At 44.0% G+C, this 26,003-nt stretch overlaps 1 protein-coding gene across 2 annotated transcripts; it reads right to left on the bottom strand.

Moving 5' to 3' along the window:
• Positions 1-1,577: 1,577 nt before the first annotated feature.
• On the bottom strand, positions 1,578-25,550 carry LOC117657564 (guanine nucleotide-binding protein G(i) subunit alpha-1). 2 transcript variants are annotated; one of them, XM_060690019.2, is made up of 8 exons: positions 24,937-25,550; positions 13,628-13,670; positions 13,392-13,533; positions 12,367-12,524; positions 10,079-10,207; positions 8,796-8,925; positions 7,569-7,722; positions 1,578-4,422 (listed from the first exon to the last, which is right to left on the bottom strand). In XM_060690019.2, exons 1-8 carry the CDS (start codon positions 25,052-25,054, stop codon positions 4,232-4,234), a joined length of 1,065 nt encoding a protein of 354 aa, XP_060546002.1. In that variant the 5' UTR covers positions 25,055-25,550; the 3' UTR covers positions 1,578-4,231. The 2 variants fall into 2 exon arrangements, with proteins under 2 accessions (XP_060546002.1, XP_087729531.1); XM_087873405.1 differs by lacking the exon at positions 24,937-25,550 and adding an exon at positions 17,341-17,457.
• Positions 25,551-26,003: the final 453 nt, after the last annotated feature.

Here is a 26,003-nt window from a genome sequence, read left to right as displayed (position 1 = left end):
GAGGAGGATCTGCCGAGGAGGATCTACCTATGTCTTACCATTGTCTGGCCTGGAAGCCATCTTTTTCATTGGACCTTCAGGCCTGCCACATTTAGTGGTGGGAAACTGGGAGGGGGGATTGTAGGGAGCAAAGGTGATATGTAGTCATAATAACATTCCTTTCTCAGAGAGTCAAGGACATCTTGCCCTGCACCTGGAAGGCTGGAACTGGGAGGCATCTCCAGTTGGGATGGTGCTTAGATTGGACCACATGATGGACATGTGGGTGCTGGGCAGGGACTTGGATTTTCCTTTGGGTGGGGAAAACCTGGAAACTTTCAGTTTGGGGTTTTCTCAGATGTGCCAATGCCACATCTCTAATAAAAAGGAACTTTGAGGAATTTCTAGCCTCGGAGTCTTCTTTCATTGGGGGTGTTACTTGGAACCTTGACAACTATTGCAAAATAGACCTGAATCCAATTGGACTTGAATGCTTATGCTATGCTTTCAGTGACAGCAAATGACAACAAATGAAGATCTGGAATGCATAGACCAGTGATGGCTAACCTTTTTGCCATGGTGTGCCAGGAAGGAGGGGGGGGACGAGGGAGATTCATGCATGCGTGTGCCCACACCCATAATTCTATGCACCCCGCCCTGCGCATGCGCGCCCAATCCCCCCTCCCCCCTTGCTCCTGGCCAGTTTTTCTTTGTCACCTGGCTCCAGATCCTCTCTATGCATCTGGGGAGGGCGAAAACAGCCTTCCCCACCTACCCCCAGGCCCTCCGGAGGCAGAAAACTGCCTGTTTCCCTACTTCTGGTGGGCCCAAAAGGCCTGAAAATCAGGTGGCCGGCACGCACATGCACGCCAGAGCTGAGCTGGCGTGCCCACTGATATGGCTACGCGTGCCACCTGTGGCACGCGTGCCATAGGTTCGCCATCACGGGCATAGACCAACTTTGTTGAGGAGGAAAGGGGAGAGGGAGAGGCAAAGGGAGAGAGAGAGGGAGAGGGAGAGGGACTGGGAGAGGCAGAGGCAGAGGGAGAGGGAGGGGGAGAGGGATGGTAGAAGGAAAGAGAGGGGGTGGGGGAGGCAAAGGGAGAGGGAGGGGAGGAGAGGGAAGGGAAGAAGAAGAGGGAAGGGGAGAGAGAGAGGGACTGGGAGAGACAGAGGCAGAGGGAGGGGGAGAGGAAGGGTAGAAGGAAAGGGAGGGGGAGGGGGAGGCAAAGGGAGAGAGGCAGAGGGAGGGGGAGAGGGACGGGAGAAGAAGGGGGAGAAGGAGAGGGAGGGGAGGAGAGGGAGAGGGAGGGGGAGAGAGAGGCAAAGGGAGAGGGAGAGGGAGGGACTGGGAGAGGCAGACAGAGAGGGAGGGAGAGAGGGAGAGGGAGGGGAGGGGAGGGGAAGGGGAGGGAGGGGAGGGGGGGGGAGGGGGAAGGAGAGGAAAGGAGAAAGATTATGCAGTGCCGTTTTAGCTCTCGCCTCCTTTTAAGACAAAACTCCTTTTGTGTTCATTGTTTGGCACTAAAGAACGCAAGATGGGGGGAAAAAAGGGATTGTTGAAACATTTCAGTTTGGAAGAATGCTCGTTCTAGGAAAACGGTTGGGCCATTTAATCCTGAGCAAGTGGAAAGATTCCTTTTATGCAAGAGTAAAGTCTACAATGCTAATTACAGATCTACAAATCCATGATTTCAAGAAAAAGAAGGCGACATGCATAACATGAAAAAAATAATAATAAGAGGATTATTTTAGAAGTGTCATTAACAATCCCCAAAACAAAATCCTCGCTATTGTACAGTAACAACAGCTTTCAAGACATGGGCACTCCGGCAAGACGCAACAAATCATTTAAATGTGGTGTTCCGTGTTCATATAAACCAAAGAGTAGAAGTGAAGCGTCGTAGCTCAGGGTTGAACCTTGACGGAGTCCTTGGCATTCTCTGAGCTTTGTGGTTTTCTCGAGACGTTTCATTACCAAACGAGGGAACATCAACAGTCTTTGGGGTTCTTTGATGATGTCACCCAGTTTGGTAAGGAAACATCTTCACGAAAACCACCAAGCTCAGAGAGCGCCAAGGACCTCACAAACCCAACACGGATGGAGAAAAGTCAATGCACAATCAAGATACAGTAGTGGCCAAAATTGTGGAAACCTTTTGGGGAAAGTGTATTTTCTAAAACTAGCTAATAACACTTTTTTTTTTCTTGGAATAGCACCATAAAATTGTATATCAATGGAAAGATAATTGAATCAAGAATGCAATGCAGTAACTTTTAGGAAGGATTTGCTGTTAGAATAGCAGTTACGGTATAAAGAAGAAAAGTGAAACATGTAGAAAAAAAAGAGATATACAAAAATGATCACCAGGTCAATTAATACGTACCCAAAATAAGACCAACCCCTGATAATAAACCCAATCGGGCTTTTGAGCGCATGGCAATAAGGCCAAGCGCTTATTTGAGGGTTCAAAAAAATATAAGACAGGGTCTTATTTTCGGGGAAACACGGTAGTTGAGTAACCTTTAGCATGATTTACGGCCTTACAACGTCTTCCCATGGAGTGAACCAAGTCTTTTAGTTCTGCAGCTGTTCTAATATGAAACCAAGATTTATTTATTTATTTATTGGTTCGATTTATATGCCGCCCTTCTCCAGAGACTCAGGGTGGCTTACAATGCTTTATTCATTCATTCATTCATTCATTCATTCATTCATTCATTCATTCATTCATTTTTATACCGCCCTTCTCCCGAAGGACTCAGAGCGGTGAACAGTCAAAATAACATACATATAAAAATGTGAAATAAAAACAATTTAAAATAATTAAACCAATTTGGCTCATCAGTTAAGATCAATAGCCTTCATACTTTTGTATATACCTGCTTAGTAGGGCTTTTGGGCCCCCCTAAGTGGTGTTCTTTTTTTTAATACAAAGTCAGTTTATTGCCCCCACAATCCGGGTCCTCATTTTACCTACCTCGGAAGCAGGGGTGGGTTCTAAATTTTTTTACTACCGGTTCTGTGGGCGTGGCTTATTTTGTGGATGTGGCTTGGAGGTCATGTGACTAGGTGGGTGTGGCTAGCTGGTCAGAGTCATTTCTGAAAGGTCCTCGCACTTACGACCAGTCCTCGCACTTACAACCCGACTCATTTGTTTGCTTTTAACACTGATCAGCTGTCGGGCGGCCCTTTGAAGCCCCGCGGCAAGAGTTTAAACAGTTTTTCTCCCTCTAGTCATCAGTTGGGACTCAGGAGGCAGCAATAGATTGGGGGTGGGACCAAATAAAAGGTAAGAATAACATGTGGGGGGTGGGAGGGCGGGGGGGGAGAACCAGTTCGGTGACATCATATCATCACCGCTATCGGCTCGGCCGAACCGGACCGAACCAGGAGGAACCCACCACTGTTCGGAAGGATGGAAGGCTGAGTCAACCTTGAGCCTGGTGAGATTTGAACTTGCAATAATAGCAGGCAGCTGGCAGCTAAGTGCTACTTTAACAACACTCTAGTCCGCTGCACCACCAAGGCTCCTTATTGAAGCCTGAGATTGAATGATGGCTTCTATTAACTGGGTTTTATTGCTGGGTGGCTTCTGACTAACCAGTTTCTTTAGTCGGCTCCATAGATTTTCAATTGGGTGAAGGTCTGGGCTATTCCCAGGCCATTCCAGCAGTAGACTAGGATTCTCTTGAAACTCCTCAAAAAAAGTGGTGTTATTAGCCATCAAACCTCAAAAATACACTTTTCCCAAAATGTTCCCACAATTTTGGCCACTACTGTATTTGACAAAGCATCTCCAGTGAGGTTTCAAACAGCAGGATGGTGGGCCATCAAAAAAGCATGACCTCTTCTGTCATGTGCTAGACATGTCAAAGATGCAGGACTTCCACTGTGTCGTTCACAAGGACCATATTGACTATCTGGCCAATGCTCCACAGCAGTATCCATGATTGCCTAAGCAATTATTCAAACCGGTCCAATGAAGACATAGAACAATGGCTTACAGAATGAATGACTCCCATCCTTCTGGTCCTTAGAATCCATGGCTTTTTACATAAACTAGCAGGACCGAATTTCTGAAGTGATTCTTTAACTCAAGGCCACGCACGGACAATATATCTCACATTATATAAATAAAAATAAATAAACCCCCAGCCCTAAAATTATTCATGGTCTTTTTTTTAAAAAAAAAAGCACATTTGGTTTTTGTTTTTTTAAAAAAATAAAAGGATAGTTGGATGTACATGTTTAGAATAAACCACAGTCTTTCAAATTATTCTTGATGATGACGTCGGTGACCGCATCGAAGACAAATTGAACATTCTTGGTATCGGTGGCACAGGTGAAGTGGGTGTAGATTTCTTTCGTGTCTTTTCTCTTGTTTAGGTCTTCAAACTGACACTGGATGTACGCAGCTGCTTCTTCATATGTGTTTGATCCTAAAAGAGGAAAGGAGAAAAAAAATAAAGGTGGATTTAGGCCCGTTAGATTAGGGGGTGACACGATAGCGGCATTCCAATATCTCAGGGGTTGCCACAAAGAAGAGGGAGTCAACCTACAGATACAGATTAACAGTTGGAAGGGATCTTCCTTGGAAGTCATCTAGTCCAACCCACTGTTCTGTCCTCGTCTCACACACGCACACAGACAGCCGGGGGTTAAATAAACTGGCAGACAACCAATTCTTCCGATAAGAAGCTTGGCAGCAACCCAGTAGCTGCTTGCTAAGAACTTTACTCATAAACAAAATACACACAGTCAAGAATTGTCCAGTTCGTAAAATAAATCCAAGGCCGATAAAGATGCAATGTGACTCGATAGTAGTTAGTTTTGTCCGTCACAGAGTCTGAATGGCCACCTCACCCCCTTTTATACCCTGTGGGGTGTGGTCCAGTGACTCAGCTTAATCTCTGGCACGCCTTTTCTTCTGTTGCGCGCGCTTATCTCTGGGACGCTGCCAAGGATCCAGCCAAGACTCATTACCCTCATCACTGTCCACCTGTGGCTGTGTGGACGTACTTGGCCCCCACCCTATCTCTTGCCCTTCGGCAGACACTGAAGGCATTGCCAGAGAGGAGGGTCCTGGAGAGGGAGGCCTTGCCAACTCCTCTCCTTCACTCTCAGAGTCCTCTCCTGCCGATGACACAGGCTCAGGTAACGGAGCCACAACACCCACCTCCCCACCCAAGCAGGAAACCCTACACCATTTCTGATAGATGGCAATCCAATCTCTTCTTGAAAATCTCAAGTGATGAAGCTCCCACAACTTCCAACGGCAACTTCTGTTCCATGGGTTGATTGTTCTCAGTGTCAGAAAATTTCTCCTTATTTCCAGGTTGAATCTCTCCTTGATCAGTTTCCATCCGTTGTTCCTTCTCTGGCCTTCAGGTGCTTTGGAAAATAGCCTGACCCCCTCTTCTCTGTGGCAGCCCCTCAAATATTGGAAGACTGCTATCATGTGTCCCCTGGTCCTTCTCTTCACTAGACTAGCCAGGCCCAGTTCCTGCAACCGTTCTTCATATATTACAATTTTTTTGGAGAATAGAATATCTATTCTCCAAAGCACCTGAAGACAGGACAAGAAGCAATGGAGGGAAATTAATCAAGGAGAAAGAAGCAACCTGGAATTAAGGAGAAATCTTTGGTTGCCATCATTGGGTTGGATTAAATTCCTCAACAATAGCATCTTTCCATTATATCACATAAGTAATGGAAGGATGTTCTTACTATGTTTTCCCGAAAATAAGACCCTGTCTTATATTTTTTTGAACCCTGAAATAAGCGCTTGGCCTTATTGCCATGTGCTCAAAAGCCCAATTGGGCTGATTATCAGGGGATGTCTTATTTTGGGGGAAACAGGGTATTACCTCTGGCAAACAATTATTTTTTGCCAGGGATGAAAAAAAAATGTAGGCTTTCAACCTTCTCATGAACCATAAAAGATCTTTCAAGGATGTAGTAAAGTCAGCAGAATAAAAGGAGCAGAATAAAAGGATCAGACTTCATCCCAGAGAAAATATATATGGTTACTAATCTTGATATCAACTTGATGGCCCATAACCAGTCAGAAGTTCCTTCCCTTAAAAAATTCTATACAAAAATCCCAAAAATCAGATCAAATTTTGGACCACAATTACTTGTAGGCTGAGTTTCATATAGGAAGGAGGAGGAGGGAGGAGGAGGAAAGGAGAAGGAGAAGGAGGAGGAGGAGGAGGAGGAGGAGGAGGAGGAGGAGGAGGAGGAAAGGAGAAGGAGGAGGAGGAGGAGGAGGAAAGGAGAAGGAGGAGGAGGAGGAGGGGGAGAAGGAGGAGGAGGAGGAGGAGGAGGAGGAGGAGGGGGAGGAGGAGGAGGAGGGGGGGAGGAGGAGGAGGGGGAGAAGAAGAAAAGGAGGAGGAGGAGAAGAAGAAAAGGAGGAGGAGGAGGAGGAGGAGAAGAAGAAGAGGAGGAGGAGGAGGAGGAGGGGAGGAGGAGGAGGAGAAGAGGAGGAGGAGGAGGAGGAGGAGGAGGAGGAAAGTAAGAAAGAAATTTTGCAGTTGAAATTTAGTTATAGAATTTTAATAGCACATTGTTAATGCCTACAAAGAGTTGTGTTGCCAGCCCTTGCTTCGAGTTGCCAATGTTTTAATTGGCCTATTTACTATATTCCCTAAATCACATTTTACTTCTGCACATGCAACTATTCAGTGCAGTAACTGTTAGTCTGCTACAGCACAGTGCAAAAGTCCAATAACAAATTAAACACTTTGTGGAATGTTCACACTAAAGAAGCCTTTATGTCTCTGGCAACTATTTTCACTTTGCTCCACAACAATGCTAATTCAGTTATTAAAATATCACATTCTTTTATGTGAGAGGTGAAATCTGGGGTATGTACAGTAAACAGTTCCATAAATACCATTCACACCGTTCACAATAATAAGAAACCTTCCATTCAGATTCTTATTATTTAGGAGAACAAACACTTTAGGCAATATTTACTATACTCGAGAGTTCCAAGACAATAATTCTCTTTTTTTTTTCTCTTTAAAATTCTCCTTCCCTCAACACATCTTCTCTCCTTGATGGATTCTCTCCTCAAGACTGTGCTACTAAAATTCCATCGCTAAACTTTAACTGCAAAATTTCTCTCCTTCTCTCTTTGATGGATGAAAACTAATCCAGGAGAGAAGCAACCTAGAACTAAGGAGAAATTTCTTGACAGTGAGAACAATTCATCGGTGGAACTGCTTGCCTCCAGAAGTTGTGAATGCTCCATCACTGAAGGCTTTTAAGAAGAGACTGGACAACTACTTGTCTCAAATGGTATTGGGTCTCCCTTCCTTCCTTCCTTCCTTCCTTCCTTCCTTCCTTCCTTCCTTCCTTCCTCCCATCCATCCATCCATCCATCCCTGGAGTTTTTTAAGAAGAAACTGGAAGGCTACTTGTCTCCAATTGTATAGGGTCTCCTTCCTTCCTTCCTTCCTTCCTTCCTTCCTTCCTTCCTTCCTTCCTTCCTTCCCTCCCTCCCTCCCTCCCTCCATCCATCCATCACTGGAGGTTTTCAAGAATAGATTGGACAACCGCATAAAATGGGAGAGAGATATACCTGGGTATTCTGGATAGCAAATAGTAAGAGGACTCCTTTTGATTTTTTCTTCAAAGAGATCCTTTTTATTTAAGAACAGGATGATAGAAGTGTCTGTAAACCACTTATTGTTGCAGATGCTATCAAACAACTTCATGCTTTCGTGCATCCTATTCTGCAAATGAAATATATATATATATATCAGTTTTCTTTCCTCACTTCCATGCGTAATAATATAAGATCAATTCGCAAATATTTTCAACGAAAGAGATCAAGAAAACAAAACTCAATGTACTGAAACAATAAGGACCAAAACCTGACATTTCTTATTTCAGACCATGATTTGAATTATTCAAACCAACCATTCAAATTAATGTAAGATCCCCTTGAAATAGTTCAGCTGCTGGTTAGTTCTGCTTCCTTTTTACCGAAATAAAGTATTTTTTACAATATTTTACAATGTGTTGATCGTGATTATGTACAAGAAGTATTTTTAACACCCAAAATGCTCTTTTGAAGCATATAAGTAAATCCCTAAAAACAGAACACGACTTCATGTATAGGCAAGCTAGAGAGAAAATTATCGTAACCGTTCTCTCACTGCTAAAGGGGTAAAATGTGATTAAATTACAGGTAGTCCTTGGCTTTCAATCACAACTGGGCCCAAAATTTCTGTCGCTAAGCAAGATAGTTGTTAAGTGAGTTTTGCCCCGTTTTAAAATCTTTCTTGCCACCATTGTTAAGTGAATCACTGCAGTTGTTCAGTTAGTAACTCCTTTCCTTCCTTCCTTCCTTCCTTCCTTCCTTCCTTCCTTCCTTCCTTCCTTCCTTCCTTCCTTCTTTCTTTTTTTCTTTCTTCTTTCTTTCTTTCTTTCTTCCCTTCTTCTTTCTTTATTCTTTCTTTCCTTTATTTATTTCTTCCCTTCCTTCCTTCCTCTCTCTGTCTCCCTTCATCCTTCTCCTCCCCTTTTCTTTCCTTCCTTCCTTTCTTTCTGTCCCTTCCCTCCCTCCATCCCTCCCTCTTTTTCTCTCTCTCTATCTTCCTTCCTTCCCTTTTCTTTCTTTATTCTTTCTTTCTTTTCTTTCTTTCTTCCCTTCCTTCCTTCTTTCCTTTCTTTCTCTCTCTCTGTCTCCCTTCTCCTTCTCCTTCATTTCTTTCTTTCCTTCCTTCCCTCCCTCCCTCCCTCCCTCCTTCCTTCCTTCCTTCCTTCCTTCCTTCCTTCCTTCCTTCCTTTCTTGTTTACTTACCATTTCTTCATCTTCTGCAAGGACCAAGTCATAATCACTAAGTGCCACACAAAAAATTATAGCTGTAACCCCCTCAAAGCAATGAATCCATTTTTTCCTTTCTGATCTTTGGCCTCCAACATCAAACATCCTGCAAAACAAGAGCAAAAAACAAAAAAATTAAAAAAAACCCCAATCAGCTGATTTTAAGAATGGATTCTACCCAAAAATAATTAGGACACCTATAATTGAAGAGAAAGACTATAAACCAAGAATGAGAAAGACTTTCCAAAATATCTTCTCCATTCGAAAGCAAAATTAATTTCACATTATAGGTGACATATCTCTGTATTCATTAGAAGATATCACCATTTATTTTTATTTTTTTTGGTTTTGCAAATTAGATCCTTAATCACAAACTGTGGAAGGTGTTCCTTTCTGGGTCTGCTATTTTTCAGTTTTATATTTTTTTGTCTACCTTCTAAGTTAAAAAGATTGATTGATTGATTGATTGATTGATTGAATGAATGAATGAATGAATGAATGAATCAATCAATCAATCAATCAATCAATCAATCAATCAATCAATCAATGTTTGCCAGTTTAAAAATTTTATGAAATACTGTTCTGACCTAGGCTTCCCAAGAGGATGAAGCAGACTCCTTGTCCCAACAAAAAACCCTTTTTATTAAGTTACTGTGGATTCCTCTCATTCAACCTTCAGCAAAGTCTTTCAAGGGAGAATTTACAGTCACAGACCTTATCTGGCTTGGAGAGCTGCCAGGCCGATATCTTCAAAACTTGGCAAGGAGTCACAAACCAATTAAGTGAACTAATTGTCTCCTGCAAACTCTCCTCCCCTTTCGCTCCTCTTTTATTCCCTCTGGGAGGGGCCATTCACCGTCCACCTGTGCCTTTACTCCTGAGTCGACCCTTGTTCCTTAGATGTTCCCTTTGTCTGGCAACTCTGCCCATGTGCACACTGGGAACAGGCTTCAGCTGTTCTTCTGCCTCACTGATGTCCGACTCCGAAGGCAGTTGACAACTGTCAGACGGCCCTGGCCCCCTCTCTGCCTCCGATGCAGAGCCCTCATCAGAGCCTTCCCCAGACTCCAGGACTGGTCCATGTTCCTCCCCAGCCTCCTCACTGTCTGACTCTGCCACCAGCTCCACTGGCTGCTGGCGGCCGACAACAAATATTCTGTTCCGGACAGATATATAGTCTCTTCCTACATTTCATGCAAAGAAAATATTTGAATAACATACCGAACACCCGGTATCGTATTTTGAAGGCCGTTACTTACTTAAAATGGAGATCTTTGAATGTAAAATGAGTTTCCACTATTCCTGTGGTTTTCACTCTGGTCCTGAGGACATCTTGTTGTGTTGGGATATAACCGGTGTGGGCGATTCTGTCCAAATCATTCAAATAGCTAGAATAAATATCAAAGGCCTTTTAATCTTAAATGGAACTGTACGTATCATAAAGATTAGCTTCGCCAAAACTTTCTTTAAACTGCTTTAAAGTTGCGGGCAGCTTCCAAGAATCGTGGCCCTTGTTGAACAGACAATAGATGCAGCTTCTGAAAATGATTCAGAGGAATCTGAAAAAGATTCAGAAGAATCCCCTTTTGCTCCTCAGAAGGTCGCAAAAGGTCATCCAGCACCCGAATGTGAATCAGGTCACCACGGGGATGCTACGACAGTCATAAGTGTGAAAAATGGTTGTAAATCACTTTTTTTCAGCACCGTTGTAACTTTATTTATTTATTATATTTCTATACCGCCTTTCTCCTGTAGGACTCAAGGCGGTGTACAGTCAAGAAAAATATAGACACAAAAACATCATAAAATTGCTAATTAAAATTATTATTTAGTTTGGTCAATTAAATAAAACCCAGAATTAGATCACATTTAAAAAAATTCGTTCACATGTTCATATGTTTGAATGGTCACTAAGCGAACTGTTGTTCAGTCGAAGACTTCCTGTGTACCGTAGTTTTAAATAGAATCTTCTATTTTTAAATCTTCTATTTTTAAATAGAATCAGGAGCAGCAGAGATCCGTACCTTGTAAGCTATTCATTAGCGTAAGAACAGACTTTTGTAACATTCAACATAGTTTTAATTTAGATAAATAAATATTTATTGCTGTATAATAATATTTATTTGCTGTATACTAGAAACGAACGGTTTTATGTGACAACCGACCACTCCCAAACTCCTCCTATTTATTTCCCAGCCAGGGAGGGTCTGGCTATTGTCTACGACTGCCTCTCCCTGAGATCCAGCTTACTGCTTTCCTTTGCTCTCCTCTCCTTTCATCTCTGTGCATGCGTGCATCTGGGATGGGCCCCATCTGTTCCTCCTCCTCACTCAGCTCAGTGTCCTGACCAGTAGTGAGTTCCACTTACCTTCGCTACCGGTTCAGAACTGGGAGCATGCATGCGTGTGTGCTTACTTCGCTTAAACACGGCATTTCTGCACATGCGCAGAGTGTCTGTGATGATGTCCGGGCAGGTGGGCAGAGCCTCCCACTGCCACCAATACCGGTTCGCCCAAACTGGGGAGGAACTAGTAGAAACCCACCACTGCTTCTGACCAATGGTGAAATCCAAATTGTTTTACTACTGGTTGTGTGGGCATGGCATGGTGGGCATGGTGCGGCTTGGTGGGCGTGACTTGGTGGGCATGGCAGGGGAAGGATACTGCAAAATCCCCATTCCCTCCCCACTCCTGGGGGAAGGATACTGTAAAATCTCCATTCCCACCCCACTCTGGGGCCAGCCAGAGGTGGTATTTGCTGGTTCTCCGAACTACTCAAAATTCTCCAGAACCTGTCAGAACCTTCTGAATAGCACCCCTGCTTCTGACCCAGCTCCCCAAACATGACAAACCCTCTGTAGTTAAAGCAATGATTCCTTTATTAGGAGCGCCAGCAGCCCCGGCAAAAAGTTTCTCCCTCACTGCAGGCTAACAAGTCCATCTGTCCGGAAGATGAATAGTTGTCTGCCACATCTGTTCATCTCCGCCCCCTGCCTTTTATCCCCAGAGCTAGGGTGGGACTTCACTAGCAGTTGGTAGCTCTTCCGTCCCAAGGACCAGCCCATAGATTTCCACTGCTCTCCTCTCCTCTGCCTTCTGCCCATCCACGCATCAGGCACTGGACCCAGCTGTTCCTCCTCTTCTTCATCAGCCACCTCCAGACCTGGGGGCTGTTGACTCTCCATCTGACGGACGGCCCAGGATCTGCCTCTGTCTATCTCTGGCCACAACACTCAGGCCCCAAACACAGCAGCCTCTGCACCAGGGGGAGGATAGAAAATCCCCGGCTCTGCCTCTGTCTCTGATACTGTTTCCTTATCATAGCCTTCCCAAAGGCTCTGAAGCTGGCCCAGGCTTTTGCTCAACTTCCTCCTCATCTGACTCTGCAGCTAGCTCTGCTGGCAGCCGACGGGCCACAATACGGATGTATAGTTCTGTGCAAATTTACCCTGGTTGAAGTGGCATTGGCTGTTCTCATTTTGCCAGAGCTCTTATTTCTTGCGTCGGAACATTTGCATCAGATGGCGTAATTCTTTTCGGATACTTACTATGCGGCTGAGTCATTAAGCTGATATTCTCTCGATCGGTTGAAACAGGTGTGAACTCCGGGGTCTCTCCACAATCTTTTGATCACCCCAGCAAGTTCTCCCGTCATAAAGCCTTCTTCTGCTGCTCCAGCAAGGACAAAGAGTAGACGCGCGTCGTCCTATCATAACAGAGGAAAAAAGAACCTGAACTCAAAACACCGTTATTCATTTCGTAGGAGTTGCTTCACGTCCGATTTTGCACCGCAGTACAGAGCACTTTTATACCTTCTGACTGGGAAGTGATTTTTCGGAGAAAAGAAATCCGTTCACCCTATGATTTCATGAATCCTGAATAAGTGTTTCCAGGACTACGTGATCAACACTAAGATTTTAGGAGCAGACACCCAAGAGAGAACTACTGACATATCAACTTCAGGAAGTGACAGCTACAAATTTACAATTCACTAGAATTTCTAGGGCAGTCATGGCTGACCTTTTCTGGACCGAGTGCCCAAAGCACATGCCTAAACCCCCAAAATGCAATGCGCGTGCAGCCCACATGTATGTGCCCTGCTCCCACGCATGTGTGCATGGCCCCAGCTTGCCCCCCGCCCCCCAGGAATGTGTGTGTGGCCTCCTGCATGGACCCCACCCTCTGCACATGTGTGTGGCCCCCCACATGCACCCCGCTTTCATGCATGCACGGCAGAGACCCGAAGACCAGCTGGTTGGTTGGAGGTGCGCTCACATGCACGGCAGAGCTGAATTGGGGCAACGGCTCGCGTGCCATCAGAGAGGGCACTGCGTGCAACCCCTGGCGTTCACCATCACGGGTCTAGGGGATGAGAGCTTCTCCTCCTCCTCCTCCTTCCTTTTCCTCCTCCTCCTCCCCCACCTCCCCTTCTTCTCCCCTTCTCCTCCTCCTCCCCCTTCTCCTCCTTCTGAATGTACAGTAGCAGGAATATCAAAGTTCCTGAATTTCTGAATTCTGAATTTCAGAATTAAGGACAATATTTAAAGGGAATATTGAAAAAGTTAATACTTACAGCCCTGGCTGAATCTCCAAAGTCTATTTTCAGCCTCCCCATAGCTCTTATGATAGCAATAATGGACTGGATTGTATTACTGTAGACAACTGCTTTATACTGTTTACATTCCTCTTCGGAATATCCAGCTTCGTGGATAATTCTGATCAAGAGACAAACAAAATCACCTTTTACGTTTCATGACATCATTTCCTGACTTCAGCTAAGTTTATATCCTCACCCTTAAGCATACTTACTTCATTTGTTTGACAATTGTGCTTTTTCCGGATTCACCGGCTCCTAAAAGAAAAAGAAAAAACCACAAAGAGTTATTTAAGGGAAATATTCTAAATAAAGGCATGTAGTAGAATTAGGTCATCTGATCATATTTCCTCTTCGGAAAAGCTGACATCAATCCTGCAAGTCCAGAGGTCAAATTCAGCTGTATATTTAAAAAAAAAGCCAGACTTCATTCACCTGGGCTCTTACCTTAAACAAAATTCGATTTTTAAAGGGACAGATACAATTCTGTGACTGTGAGCTATATGATTGATTGATGGATGGATGGACTGATGGATTGATGGATTGATTGATTGATTGTCTGACTGATTTTGCAGATCTAAGCAGAACTGTATTGGCTAGTGTGAACAAAAATGGGGAAGCTGTTGTCCCAAAAGTGAATTGAACTTTCTTGGTTTTTTTTTTCCTTGAAAATTTCGCTTCTCATCCAAGCAGCTTCTGAAGAACTTCCGTTTTCTTCTGAAGAACTTCATAAGCTCTTCGGAAGTTCTTCAGAAGCTTCTTGAATGAGAAGCGAAACTTTTTCAAGGGGAAAAAAAACCAAGGAAGTCCAATTCCTTTTTGGACAAGAACTATTGGGACAACCATGACCTGGATGATTGAGAATCTCCATAGACCCAGAGCCATTTTCCCCTTTCCAAGTTTTCCCTTTATATAGAGAGCAAGGTTCTTGGGTTTGTTTGTTTTTTTATGATCTACAACTTAAATATGACAACTATATAAAATGCCAGAAAATGTATAGTTTAGCTTTCAGAATTTTGCCATGATATTTCAGCAGTGTGCTTGCATCTTTAATACACTATCATACTGTCTTTGTATGATATTTGAGGAGGAAAGCCATGGCAAATCTAGACAGCATACTAAAAAGCAGAGACATCACCCTGCCAACAAAAGTGTGTATAGTCAAGGCTATGATTTTCCCAGTTGCAATGGATGGCTGTGAAAGTTGGACCATAAGGAAGGCTGAGCGTCAAAGAATTGAGACCTTTGAACTCTGGTGCTGGAGAAGACTCCTGAGAGTCCCTTGGACTGCAAGGCCATCCAACCGGTCAGTCCTAGAGGAGATCAACCCTGACTGCTCTTTAGAAGGCCAGATCCTGAAGATGAAACTCAAATCCTTTGGTCACCTAATGAGAAGGAAGGACTCCCTGGAGAAGAGCCTAATGCTGGGAACGATGGAGGGCAAAAGAAGAAGGGGACGGCAGAGAACGAGGTGGCTGGATGGAGTCACTGAAGCAGTCAGCGTGAGCTTCAATGGACTCCAGAGGATGGTAGAGGACAGGAAGGCCTGGAGGAAAGTTGTCCATGGGGTTGCGATGGGTCAGACGTGACTTCGCAACTAACAGCAACAACAACTGTCTTTGTTCTGATTAAAAATAAAGCATATTATCAGGCCCAGCCTAAAAATGACATATGGTCAGTCCATTGTTTGCTTACATGCAATAAACAGAATCTTGCCAGACTAAAGCTATACTATCCTAATGGATTTATCCTGGGAGATTCTAATGTGTGGCTATCCTAAGTCTCTTTCTCATTCTTAAAATGATGAGGGGACTGGAGGCTAAAACATATGATGAATGGTTGCAGGAACTGGGCCTGGCTAGTCTAGTGAAGAGAAGGACCAGGGGAGACAGGAGAGCAGTCTTCCAACATTTGAAAGGCTACCACAGAGGGGAAGGGGGTCAAGCTCTTTTCCAAGGCACCCAAAGGCCAGACAAGGAATAATGGATGGAAACCATAAACAAGGAGAGATTCAACCTGGAAATAAGGAAAAAATTTCTGACAGTGAGAACAATCAACCGATGGAACAGAAGTCTCTGGGGCCAGCCAAAGGTGGTATTTGCCGGTTCTCCGAACTACTCAAAATTTCCGCTACCAGTTCTCCAGAACCTGTCAGAACCTGCTGGATTTCACCCCTGCTATTGTTCCTTCGTGAAATCAAGATCTATACTTATCTTAGATCAGATAAGCTGTTCAGCCAACTGGAAAAAGGAAAATTAGAATGATTTGCCTGGACTTCCTCCCAACGCTTCCTTTGCAATTCAAACTACTGACTTTGCTATTTGGAGGACACCGTTCCAGCTAAGAGAAGTCTATTTCTACTTTTCAGAAGTCTGAAGACCAAAAATAAAAAGGTGCTATTTAACAGAGAAATTTAAATTAAATTAAATTAAATTAAATTAAATTAAATTAAATTAAATTAAATTAAATTAAATTAAATTAATTAAATTAAATTAAATTAAATTAAATTAAATTAAATTAAATTAAATTAAATTAAATTAAATTAAATTAAATTAAATTAAATTAAATTAAATTAAATTAAATTCATTAATTTAATTAAATTTTCAGTTCATTAATTTAATTTAACTTAATAAATCTGAGACCTTATACACCAGAGACAAATTCCTTGTCGGTCCAATCACACTTGGCCAATAAAGACTATTCTATTCTAAAGAATATTCTATTCTATTTTTTTTTATTGGATAGCGATAAATCCCTAAAGAGTGTATTAGTTTAGTTTAGTTTATTTGATTTGTATACCGCCCTACTCCCGAAGGACTCAGGGCGGTGAACAGCCAAACAATAAAATTCATAAATACAAAAAATTTAAAAACCAGATAAAATCAAATTAAATCATTTTGGCCCGGACAGATTAAAAAAATCTATGTAAGATCCACTGTTTTAAAGATGTTTAGAATCATCCAACGGTCTATTTGATCTCAATATGCCATTAGTTTACCTCTTGAATAGGTAACCATTATATTTATGATCATATATTCATAATGGCATATTGTTTGTGAAAAACCTCTAGGAAAAGCACACAACCCAAATCAGGATTCTTTGATTAAGTTGATTTTCAGATTTAAGATTGAAATGGAATCTAATCACTTCTTGGATAGTGCTACTATAAGGGAAAGACAGATGTTCAGATATAAGTATATCTTATATATACTTTCACATTTATTTCTATCATCATCATCTCCTAACGACATCATAATCCCTGTGGGGTGGAGTCTGGGCAACTAAATGGAGATAGCTGAGTGTTTACTGGCCGGATGCCTTTCCTGTTGCCAGTGCTGAGTTTTGTTCGGCAGATATATTCTCATTGTGCCCAGAGAGAGAAATATCTGCCTCTACCTAGGATCGAACTCACAGCCTCCTGATTGTGAGGCGAGAGCTCCACCTCTAGGCCACCGCACTACTTTCGTATTTATTTATATAATTCAGATTATTAATAGCATTTGATGCCTCTAGGAAAAGAAACTCCAAATACCACTCTTCCATATAGTTACCTAAATATGTAGGTAAAACACACTATAAAATATAATGTTATGTATTTAAGAGGCAAATAATTGGCATACTGAGATCAAATAAACTATTGGAAGATTCACACTACTTTAAGCTTGCTTCCAGCTGTTTAATAATTACAAAAAAAAAAAAAAAGGAGCGATCCATTTAAAGCAGATTGCTGAAACACCTTTGATACATAATATTTAAAATATAGACATGGGCTTCAGTGTGATATGGGGGCATGGCTCACAGGGTACAGTACGTAATAACAATAGCAATATCACTTATATACCACTTCATAGTGCTTGTACAGCCCTCTCTAAGCGGTTAACAGAGTCAGCACATTGCCCCCAACAATCTGGGTCCTCATTTTACCCACCTCGGAAGGATGGAAGGCTGAGTCAACCTTGAGCTGGTCAGGATCGAACTCCTGGCAGTGGGCAGAATTAGCCTTCAATACTGCATTCTAACCAGTGTGCCACCAGGAAGGAGTATGAGAAAGGGAATAAGAGAGGAAGGAAGGAAGGAAGGAAGGAAGGAAGGAAGGAAGGAAGGAAGGAAGGAAGGAAGGAAGGAAGGATAGCAATCAGGGTGGATTTGATTTAAATCACTAGGAAAAAGACTCCAAGGGAAGGATACTGTAAAATCCCCATTCCCACCCCACTCCAGGGGAAGGATACTGTAAAATCCCCATTCCCACCCCACTCCAAGGGAAGGATACTGTAAAATCCCCATTCCCATCCCACTCCAAGGGAACGATACAGTAAAATCCCCATTCCCACCCCACTCCAGGGGAAGGATACTGTAAAATCCCCATTCCCACCCCACTCCAAAGGAAGGATACTGTAAAATCCCCATTCCCACCCCACTCCAGGGAAGGATACTGTAAAATCCCCATTTCCTCCCCACTCCAGGGGAAGGATACTGCAAAATCCCCATTCCCTCCCCACTCTAGGGGAAGGTTACTGTAAAATCCCCATTCCCACCCCACTCCAGGGGAAGGATACTGTAAAATCCCCATTCCCACCCCACTCCAGGGGAAGGATACTGTAAAATCCCCATTCCCACCCCACTCCAGGGGAAGGATACTGTAAAATCCCCATTCCCACCCCACTCCAGGGGAAGGATACTGTAAAATCCCCATTCCCACCCCACTCCAAGGGAAGGATACTGTAAAATCCCCATTCCCACCCCACTCCAGGGGAAGGATACTGTAAAATCCCCATTCCCACCCCACTCCAAGGGAAGGATACTGTAAAATCCCCATTCCCACCCCACTCCTGGGGAAGGATACTGTAAAATCCCCATTCCCACCCCACTCCAAAGGAAGGATACTATAAAATCCCCATTCCCACCCCACTCCAGGGAAGGATACTGTAAAATCCCCATTTCCTCCCCACTCCAGGGGAAGGTTACTGCAAAATCCCCATTCCCTCCCCACTCCAGGGGAAGGTTACTGAAAAATCCTCATTCCCTCCCCACTCCAGGGGAAGGATACTATAAAATCCCCATTCCCACCCCACTCCAGGGGAAGGTTACTGCAAAATCCCCATTCCCTCCCCACTCCAGGGGAAGGATACTGTAAAATCCCCATTCCCACCCCACTCCAGGGGAAGGTTACTGCAAGATCCCCATTTCCTCCTGATCAACTGGGACTCGGGAGGGAGAGAACAGATGGGGGCGGGGACAGTCAGAATTTTTCCTACCGGTTCTCTGAACTACTCAAAATTTCCGCTACCGGTTCTCCAGAACTGGTCAGAACCTGCTGAAACCCACGTCTGGTGTGCAACTATCTAATAGGATTGTTGTACTTGTTTTATGTGCTCTCTGAGCTTGGTGACTTTTGTGCAGACTTTTCATTACCAAATTGGCTAACGTCATCAGTGCTAGAAGGGAGCGGGGTTTGCTCTCTGTTTATATACTAACAGCTTGTCCTGTCAATGTTGATGGAAGCGTTCTTGGTGGCTCCCTCATCAGACTGTTTACCGAAAACCTGCATGTCTGAGTTGATTTGTTACCTAGTCGGTAATAAAATGTTTGCAAGAAAACCACCAAACTCAGAGAGCACCAAGGTCCTTCAACCCCAAGCTACAGATATTCTCTTCTATAAGACACTCCTTCAATTTCTCCTGGAAATTTACAGTAGTGGCCAAAATTGTGAAAACCTTTTGGGAAAAGTGTATTTTTGAGGTCTGATGGCTAATAACACCAACTTTTTTTTTTTTGGAGTTTCAAGATTGTTTTTTTTTTTAATTTGATTTATATGCCGCCCTTCTCTGAAGACTCAGGGAGGCTTACAATGTGCTCAGCAATAGCCTTCATCCTTTTGTATATTTATACAAAGTCAGCTTATTGCCCCCACAAACTGGGTCCTCATTTCACCTACCTTAAAAAGGATGGAAGGCTGAGTCAACCTTGAGCCTTGGCGAGATTCGAACCCTGCAGTAATTGCAGGCAGCTGGTCTTAATAACCAGCTTAATAACAGGGCGCCTTAAACTCCTGTACTACCAAGGCTCTTCCCAGATAATTCTATTCCACTGCTGGAATGGCCTGGGAATAGCCCAGACCTTCACCCAATTGAAAATCTATGGAGCCGACTAAAGAAAATTGTTAGTCAGAAGCGACCCAGCAATAAAACCCAGTTACCGTCTTTTTCGGAGTATAAGATGCACCTTTTTCCCCCCAAAAAGAGGGTGAAAATCTGGGTGCATCTTATACTCCGAATGTAGCCCCACCCAGCCTCTCAAACAGAGATTTCAGAGGCTGAAAAAAGTCTCTGAAAGAAGCGTCAGAAAAAAAGCCATTGAAAGAAACTTCAGAAAAAAAGCCTCCAAAACAGAGCTTCAGAAAAAAAAGCCTCAGAGGCTTTTTTTTCTGAAGCTCTGTTTCGGAGGCTTTCGGAGGCAGAAAAAAAAAAGATTTTTTTTTCTGAAACAGAGTTTCAGAAGTTTCAGACGCAGGAAAAAAAAGCCTCTGAAACAGAGGTTTCAGAGGCTGAAAAAAAGGCAAGGCACAGAGCTTACAACCAAGGAACCTGTTGCTAAAATTCACCTCTGGCAACAGCTGATTGGAGGTATTCTGGGAGGCCAATTCACCCCCCAATCAGCTTTTTTTCTTATGTACTCTTATACTCTGAAAAATACGGTAATAGAAGCAATCATTTTGATTTCACATGATAACAGCTGAAGAACTAAAAGACTTGGTAAGACGTTGTAAGGCCATAATGGGAAGATGTTGTAAGGCCGTAATTCATGCTAACAGTTACCCAACTAAGCATTAACTGACGTGGGGATCATTTTTGTATATCTCGTTTTTTCTATGGTGATCATTTTTGTACATCTCGTTTTTTTCTACGTGTTTCACTTTGCTTCTTTCTACTGTAACTGCTATTCTAACAGCAAATCCTTCCTAAACATTATTGCATTACATTCTTGATTAAATTATCTCTCCATTGATATATAATTTTATGCTACTACTCCCCCCAAAAATGGTGTTATTCGCTAGTTTTTAGAAAATACACTTTTCCCAAACGGTTTCCACAATTTTGGCCACTACTGTAAATGAAAGCTAAGGGACGATTAAAGACAAGAGGTTGCAAAAACTACACAGTGAGCAGTGAGCAGAGTTAGTCAACCATGTTCTTGTGAGGGTTCTACTAAACCCACTAAATACGACGAGGCCGAATTTCAAGTAAACTTGCAAGCTTGCAACACGTACAAGGATGATACACACAATTCTTTTTGGGGTGCATGCTTTGATGGGCATTGTAAATAACAGGGAACTGCAGATAGTCCTTGACTTACAACAGTTTGTTTAGTGAAAGTTGGAAGTTTCACTGGCACTGAAAAAAAGGGGCTTATAACTGCTTTTCACACTTTTACCACTGTCCCAGTGTTCCCGTGGTCACATGACCGAAATTCAGATAGTTGGCAACTCATTCCATATTTATGACGGTTGCAATGTCCCACTCACACTCTCCTCCTCTCTGCCTCTCTCTTCCTCTCTCTCTTCCTCTCCTCCCTTTTCTCTCTCTCACTCCCTCTCTCTTTCTTTTCTCTCTCTCCCTCTCTTCCCCCTCCTCTCTCTTCCTCTCTCTTTCTCTCCCCCCTTTTCTCTCTCACTCCCTCTCTCTGTGCATCTCCCTTCCTCTCTAATTCCCTCTCTCCCCCTTCTCTCTTAACTCCCTCCTTTCTCTTTCTCTTTCTCTCTCTCTCATCTTTCTCCCTCCCTCCCTTTCTATCTTTCAGTCGTTCACACTCCCCCTCTCCTTCTTTTTCTCCCTCCCTCTGTCTCTCTCACTCCTTCTCCCTCTCTGTTGCTCTCTCACACTTCCTCTCTCTTTCTCTTCCTTTCTCTCTCTTTCTATTTTTCTCTCTCTCCCTGTCTCTCTTTCTCTCTTCCTCTCCCCCCTTTTCTCTCTCTCACTCCCTCTCTCTCTGTCTCTTCCTTTCTCTCTCTAACTCCCTCTGTTCTCTTTCTTTCTCACTCACTCACCCTTCTCCCTCCCTCTCTCTATCTCTCACTCTTTCACACTCACCCTCTCCCTTTCTTCCTCTCTGTCTCTCTCACTCCTTCTCCCTCTCTGTTGCTCTCTCACACTTCCTCTCTTTCTCTTCCTTTCTCTCTCTCTTTCTCTTTCTTTCTCTTTCTCCCTCTCTCTCTCTTCCTCTCTCTTTCTCTCTCTTTCTTTCTCTCTCTTTCTCTCTCTCTCTGTGGGTGTTGTAGGTATGTAGCTGCTTGTCTGCTCACCACCCCTCTGCCTCCTTCCCCCCCCCCACTTGCTTACGATCGCGCTCAAATGGTGATCACATGACCTCAGGATACTGCATGAAATTGTTCATACCGGTAGCTCTCGACTTACAACGGTTCGCTTAGTGACCATTCTGAAAAAAAGCGACTCACGACCACTTTTCACACTTATATCACAGCCTCCCCACGGGCACCTGTTTCACATTCGGACATCTGACCCCTGACTCACATTTACGATGGTTGCCGTGATCCCCTTTTGCGACCCTTCTGATGAGCAAAGTCAGTGGGGAAGCCGGGGCTCACTTAACAACGGTCTTACTAACTTCAACAGCTGGAGAGATTCGCTTAACGCCGAATGGCAAGAAAATGGGGGCCCATCTCACTGAACAAATGTCTCGCTCAGCAGCAGAAATTTTGGGCTCGGCTGCGGTCGTAACTCGAGCACCCCCTGTAACGTGGAACCCAAAAGTCTGATTTAGACCTGCGCTAAATTCTAGGTCCCATAGAATTCAGTCGAACCTATATATCCGGAAACAGATTCGGCAGTTAACAATGTGAAAGTTGTTTAGCCATGTCGATTGTCCGGCGCAGGTGTTTCTCGAGAATAAAAGGAAATGTTTGAGTGAGGTAATCCTATTGTTTATACACAACAGAATGCAACAATAAGAGTAACACGGCACGGGGGAAGCTTTTAAAGGAAGTCCTCGTGCTGGTTTTGTGGCAGCAAAAACCGTAGCAAAGTATTTTAAGAAACCGCACACACAATTCTCTGGATTTTTCTGCTTTAAGAGGGCGAGGAGGCCTTGGCATCAAGAAAAAAAATAACCTTGGGGAAATAGATATTCAGTCAAGGGAACTACTAACAGCTTACTGCATGCCGTTTGATTGTAGAAGCAATACTTTAATGTACCTTTCTATTAGTGCTAAGAACTACAACTCCCAGAATTCCCTGGGAGCTTAGGAAGGGTGGGCTAATGGATCCAAAAGCTGGAAAGGAATTGAGGAAATGGAAAAAATATGAATGATTGGGGGGGGGGAGAGAAGGGAGAGGGATGGAGGAGAAAAGCTACTAATAGTAGCTATTCCACACCAGCTGTTTTCCAGATGTTCAAGGGACGCTCCCTTTTTCCCCTCCATGTAGAATCCCAAGGGTAGGAAGGGGACCTTGGAGGTCTTCTAGTCCAACCCCCTGCCCAATGATACAGGATTGTTCAATCTTTTCTTTAAAACCTCCGGTGATGGAGCACAACTCCAAGAAGCAAGGATTCCCCTTGTCCTCTCTCGGTGTCTGTCTCTCTTTCTGTCTCTCTCTGTCCCTCTATTTCTCTCTGTCCCTCCCTTTCTCCCTCCCTCCCTCCCTTTCTCTCGCTCCCTCTCTTTCTCTCTCTCTCTCACACACAAACTCTTTCTCTCTCTCTTTCCCTATCTCTCCCTCCCTCTCCCTCCCTCTCTCTTTCTCTTTCTCATTCTTTCTCTTTCTCTCTCTTTCTCTTTCTCTCACTTGTTCTCTTTCTCTCACACACTTCTTCTCTTTCTCTCTCACTCTCTTCTTCTCTCTCTCTTCCTCTCTCTCCCTTTCTCTCTCTCTCCCTCCCTCCTTCCCTCTCTTTCTCTCTCTCCCTCCCTCTCTTTCTCTCCCTCCCTCCCTCCCTTTCTCTCTCTCCCTCTCTTTCTCTCTCTCCCTCTCTCTCTCTCACACACAAACTCTTTCTCTCTCTCTCTCTCTCTCTCTCCCTCCCTCTCCCTCCCTCTCTCTCTTTCTATCTCACTCTTTTTCTCTCTCCCTCTCTCCCTCCCTCTCCCTTTCCCTCCCTCCATCTCTTTCTCTTCTCTTTCTCTCTCACTCTCTTTCTCTCACACACTCTTTCTCTCTCTCCCTATCTCTCTCTCCTTCTCTCTCTCCCCCCTCTCTCTCTCACACACACACACCACAAATCCATAAAACTCAAGGAATCACTTTGAATGGGAATCATTATTTTTGAATGTAGATGTTTCTATTCCTGTATTCATTTTTACCCACCATCAGCTAGTTACAACCATAACTGAGCCCAAAATTTATGTTGCTAAGTGAAACATTTGTTAAGTGGGTTTTGCCCCATTTTACAAGAGAAGAGAGAAGAGAGAAGAGAGAAGAGAGAAGAGTAGGGTAGGGTAGGGTAGGGTAGGGTAGGGAAGGGAAGGGAAGGGAAGGGAAGAGAAGAGAAGAGAAGAGAAGAGAAGAGAAGAGAAGAGAAGAGAAGAGAAGAGAAGAGAAGAGAAGAGAAGAGAAGAGAAGAGAAGAGAAGAGAAATCAGAATGGAGTGGAGTGGAGGGGAATGGAATGGAATGGAATGGAATGGAATGGAATGGAATGGAATAGGAATAGGAATAGGAATAGAATAGAATAGAATAGAATAGAATAGAATAGAATAGAATAGAATAGAATAGAATAGAATAGAATAGAATAGAATTATTTATTGACCAAGTGTGATTGGACACACAAGGAATTTGTCTCTGATTATTATATGATTATTAATTACAATCATAGCAATAATACCAATGAGAGGGGGTAGTAAAGAAGATAAGAAGTATACATAATAATAATACTACATCCATACTACATAGGAATAATAATACTAGATCCATACTACATAGGAGTAATAATACTAGATCCATACTACATAGGAGTAATAATACTAGATCCATACTACATAGGAGTAATACTACTACAGCCATGCTACATAGGAATAATATTACTACAGCCGTACTACATAGGAATAATACTAGATCCATACTACATAGGAATATTAATTCTAGATCCATACTACATAGGAATAATAATACTACAGCCGTACTACATAGGAATAATACTACTACATCCATACTACATAGGAATAATACTACATCCATACTACATAGGAATAATACTACAGCCATACTACATAGGAATAATAATACTACAGCCGTACTACATAGGAATAATAATACTACAGCCGTACTACATAGGAATAATAATACTACAGCTGTACTACATAGGAATAATACTACATCCATACTACATAGGAATAATACTACAGCCATACTACATAGGAATAATACTACTACAGCCCTACTACATAGGAATAAATAATACTACAGCCGTACTAAATGGGTAAAGAGACACACTACAATGCCGAGGACAGGCCTGGCAGGGGAGAGAGGGTGAAAGAAGACTCAAAGCCACCCCTCCGGGGAGTATCTCCTTACCCAGGAGTAGGAGCTTGACTTCGCGGGCCGCTTTTTCTCCGTCTTCTCGGAGATTCCGGTCGATCATCTTACTCCGCTCGGCCGCCGCCTTGTCCTCCGCGCTTAGGGTGCAGCCCATCGCGGGGGGCTTTTTGGGGGGAGGGGGTCTGGAGGGGGGGGTTGTGGAAAGAAAACTGAGCCGGCTAAGCAATCTCCCCCTCTCCCCACCCTCCGCCTCCCCAAAAGGGAAAAAGAGAGAGAGAGAGAAAGAGAAAGAGAGAGAGAGGCCCAGAAGGCTCGGTCCGCGATCCGAAAAGCTTTGCAAGGAAAAGAATGGAGTCCCTGGGCTCCTTGCAAATATTTCAGCACTTAGGGGAGGAAAGCCGGCGGGGAGGAGGAGGAGGAGAAAGAATAGGGGGAGGAGGAGGAAAAGGAGAAGGAGGAGGGGCAGGAGAAAGAGGGGGAGGAGGAGGAGGAGGAAGAAGAGAAGGAGGAGGGGGAGGAGGAGGAGGGAGGAAGAGGAGGGGGTGGAGTAAGAGGAAGAAGAGAAGGAGGAGGGGGAGGAGGAGGAGGAAGAAGAGAAGGAGGAGGGGGAGGAGGAGGAGGGAGGAAGAGGAGGGGGTGGAGTAAGAGGAAGAAGAGAAGGAGGAGGGGGTGGAGTAAGAGGAAGAAGAGAAGGAGGAGGGGGAGGAGGAGGAGGAAGAAGAGAAGGAGGAGGGGGAGGAGGAGGAGGGAGGAAGAGGAGGGGGTGGAGTAAGAGGAAGAAGAGAAGGAGGAGGGGGAGGGAGGAGAAGAAAGAATAGGGGGAGGAGGAGGAAAAGGAGAAGGAGGAGGGGCAGGAGAAAGAGGGGGAGGAGGAGGAGGAAGAAGAGAAGGAGGAAAAGGAGAAGGAGGAGGGGCAGGAGAAAGAGGGGGAGGAGGAGGAGGAGGAAGAAGAGAAGGAGGAGGGGGAGGAGGAGGAGGGAGGAAGAAGAGGAGTGGGAAAAGGAAGAGGAGGAGGGAGGAGGGAGGAGGAGAAAGAATAGGGGGAGGAGGAGGAAAAGGAGAAGGAGGAGGGGCAGGAGAAAGAGGGGGAGGAGGAGGAGGAG

The sequence above is a fragment of the Pantherophis guttatus genome, chromosome 7 (genome assembly GCF_059756535.1).
Source record: "Pantherophis guttatus breed Tessera chromosome 7, ASM5975653v1, whole genome shotgun sequence".
NCBI lineage: Eukaryota > Metazoa > Chordata > Lepidosauria > Squamata > Colubridae > Pantherophis > Pantherophis guttatus.
The sequence above is the reverse complement of the archived record's forward strand: the minus strand, read 5'-3'. Positions and strand labels throughout refer to the sequence as shown.

Bases quoted from the DNA above. Each gene is read 5' to 3' on its own strand.
- LOC117657564 (XM_060690019.2), bottom strand. From the start codon at position 25,054: ATGGGCTGCACCCTAAGCGCGGAGGACAAGGCGGCGGCCGAGCGGAGT. The intron at 13,671-24,936 runs GTAAGGAGATAC...TTTTTCTTTTAG, and splicing joins AGTCAAGCTCCTACTCCTGG to GAGCCGGTGAATCCGGAAAA. The intron at 8,926-10,078 runs GTAAGTAACGGC...CTTGTTTTGCAG, and splicing joins TTCAAAGATCTCCATTTTAA to GATGTTTGATGTTGGAGGCC.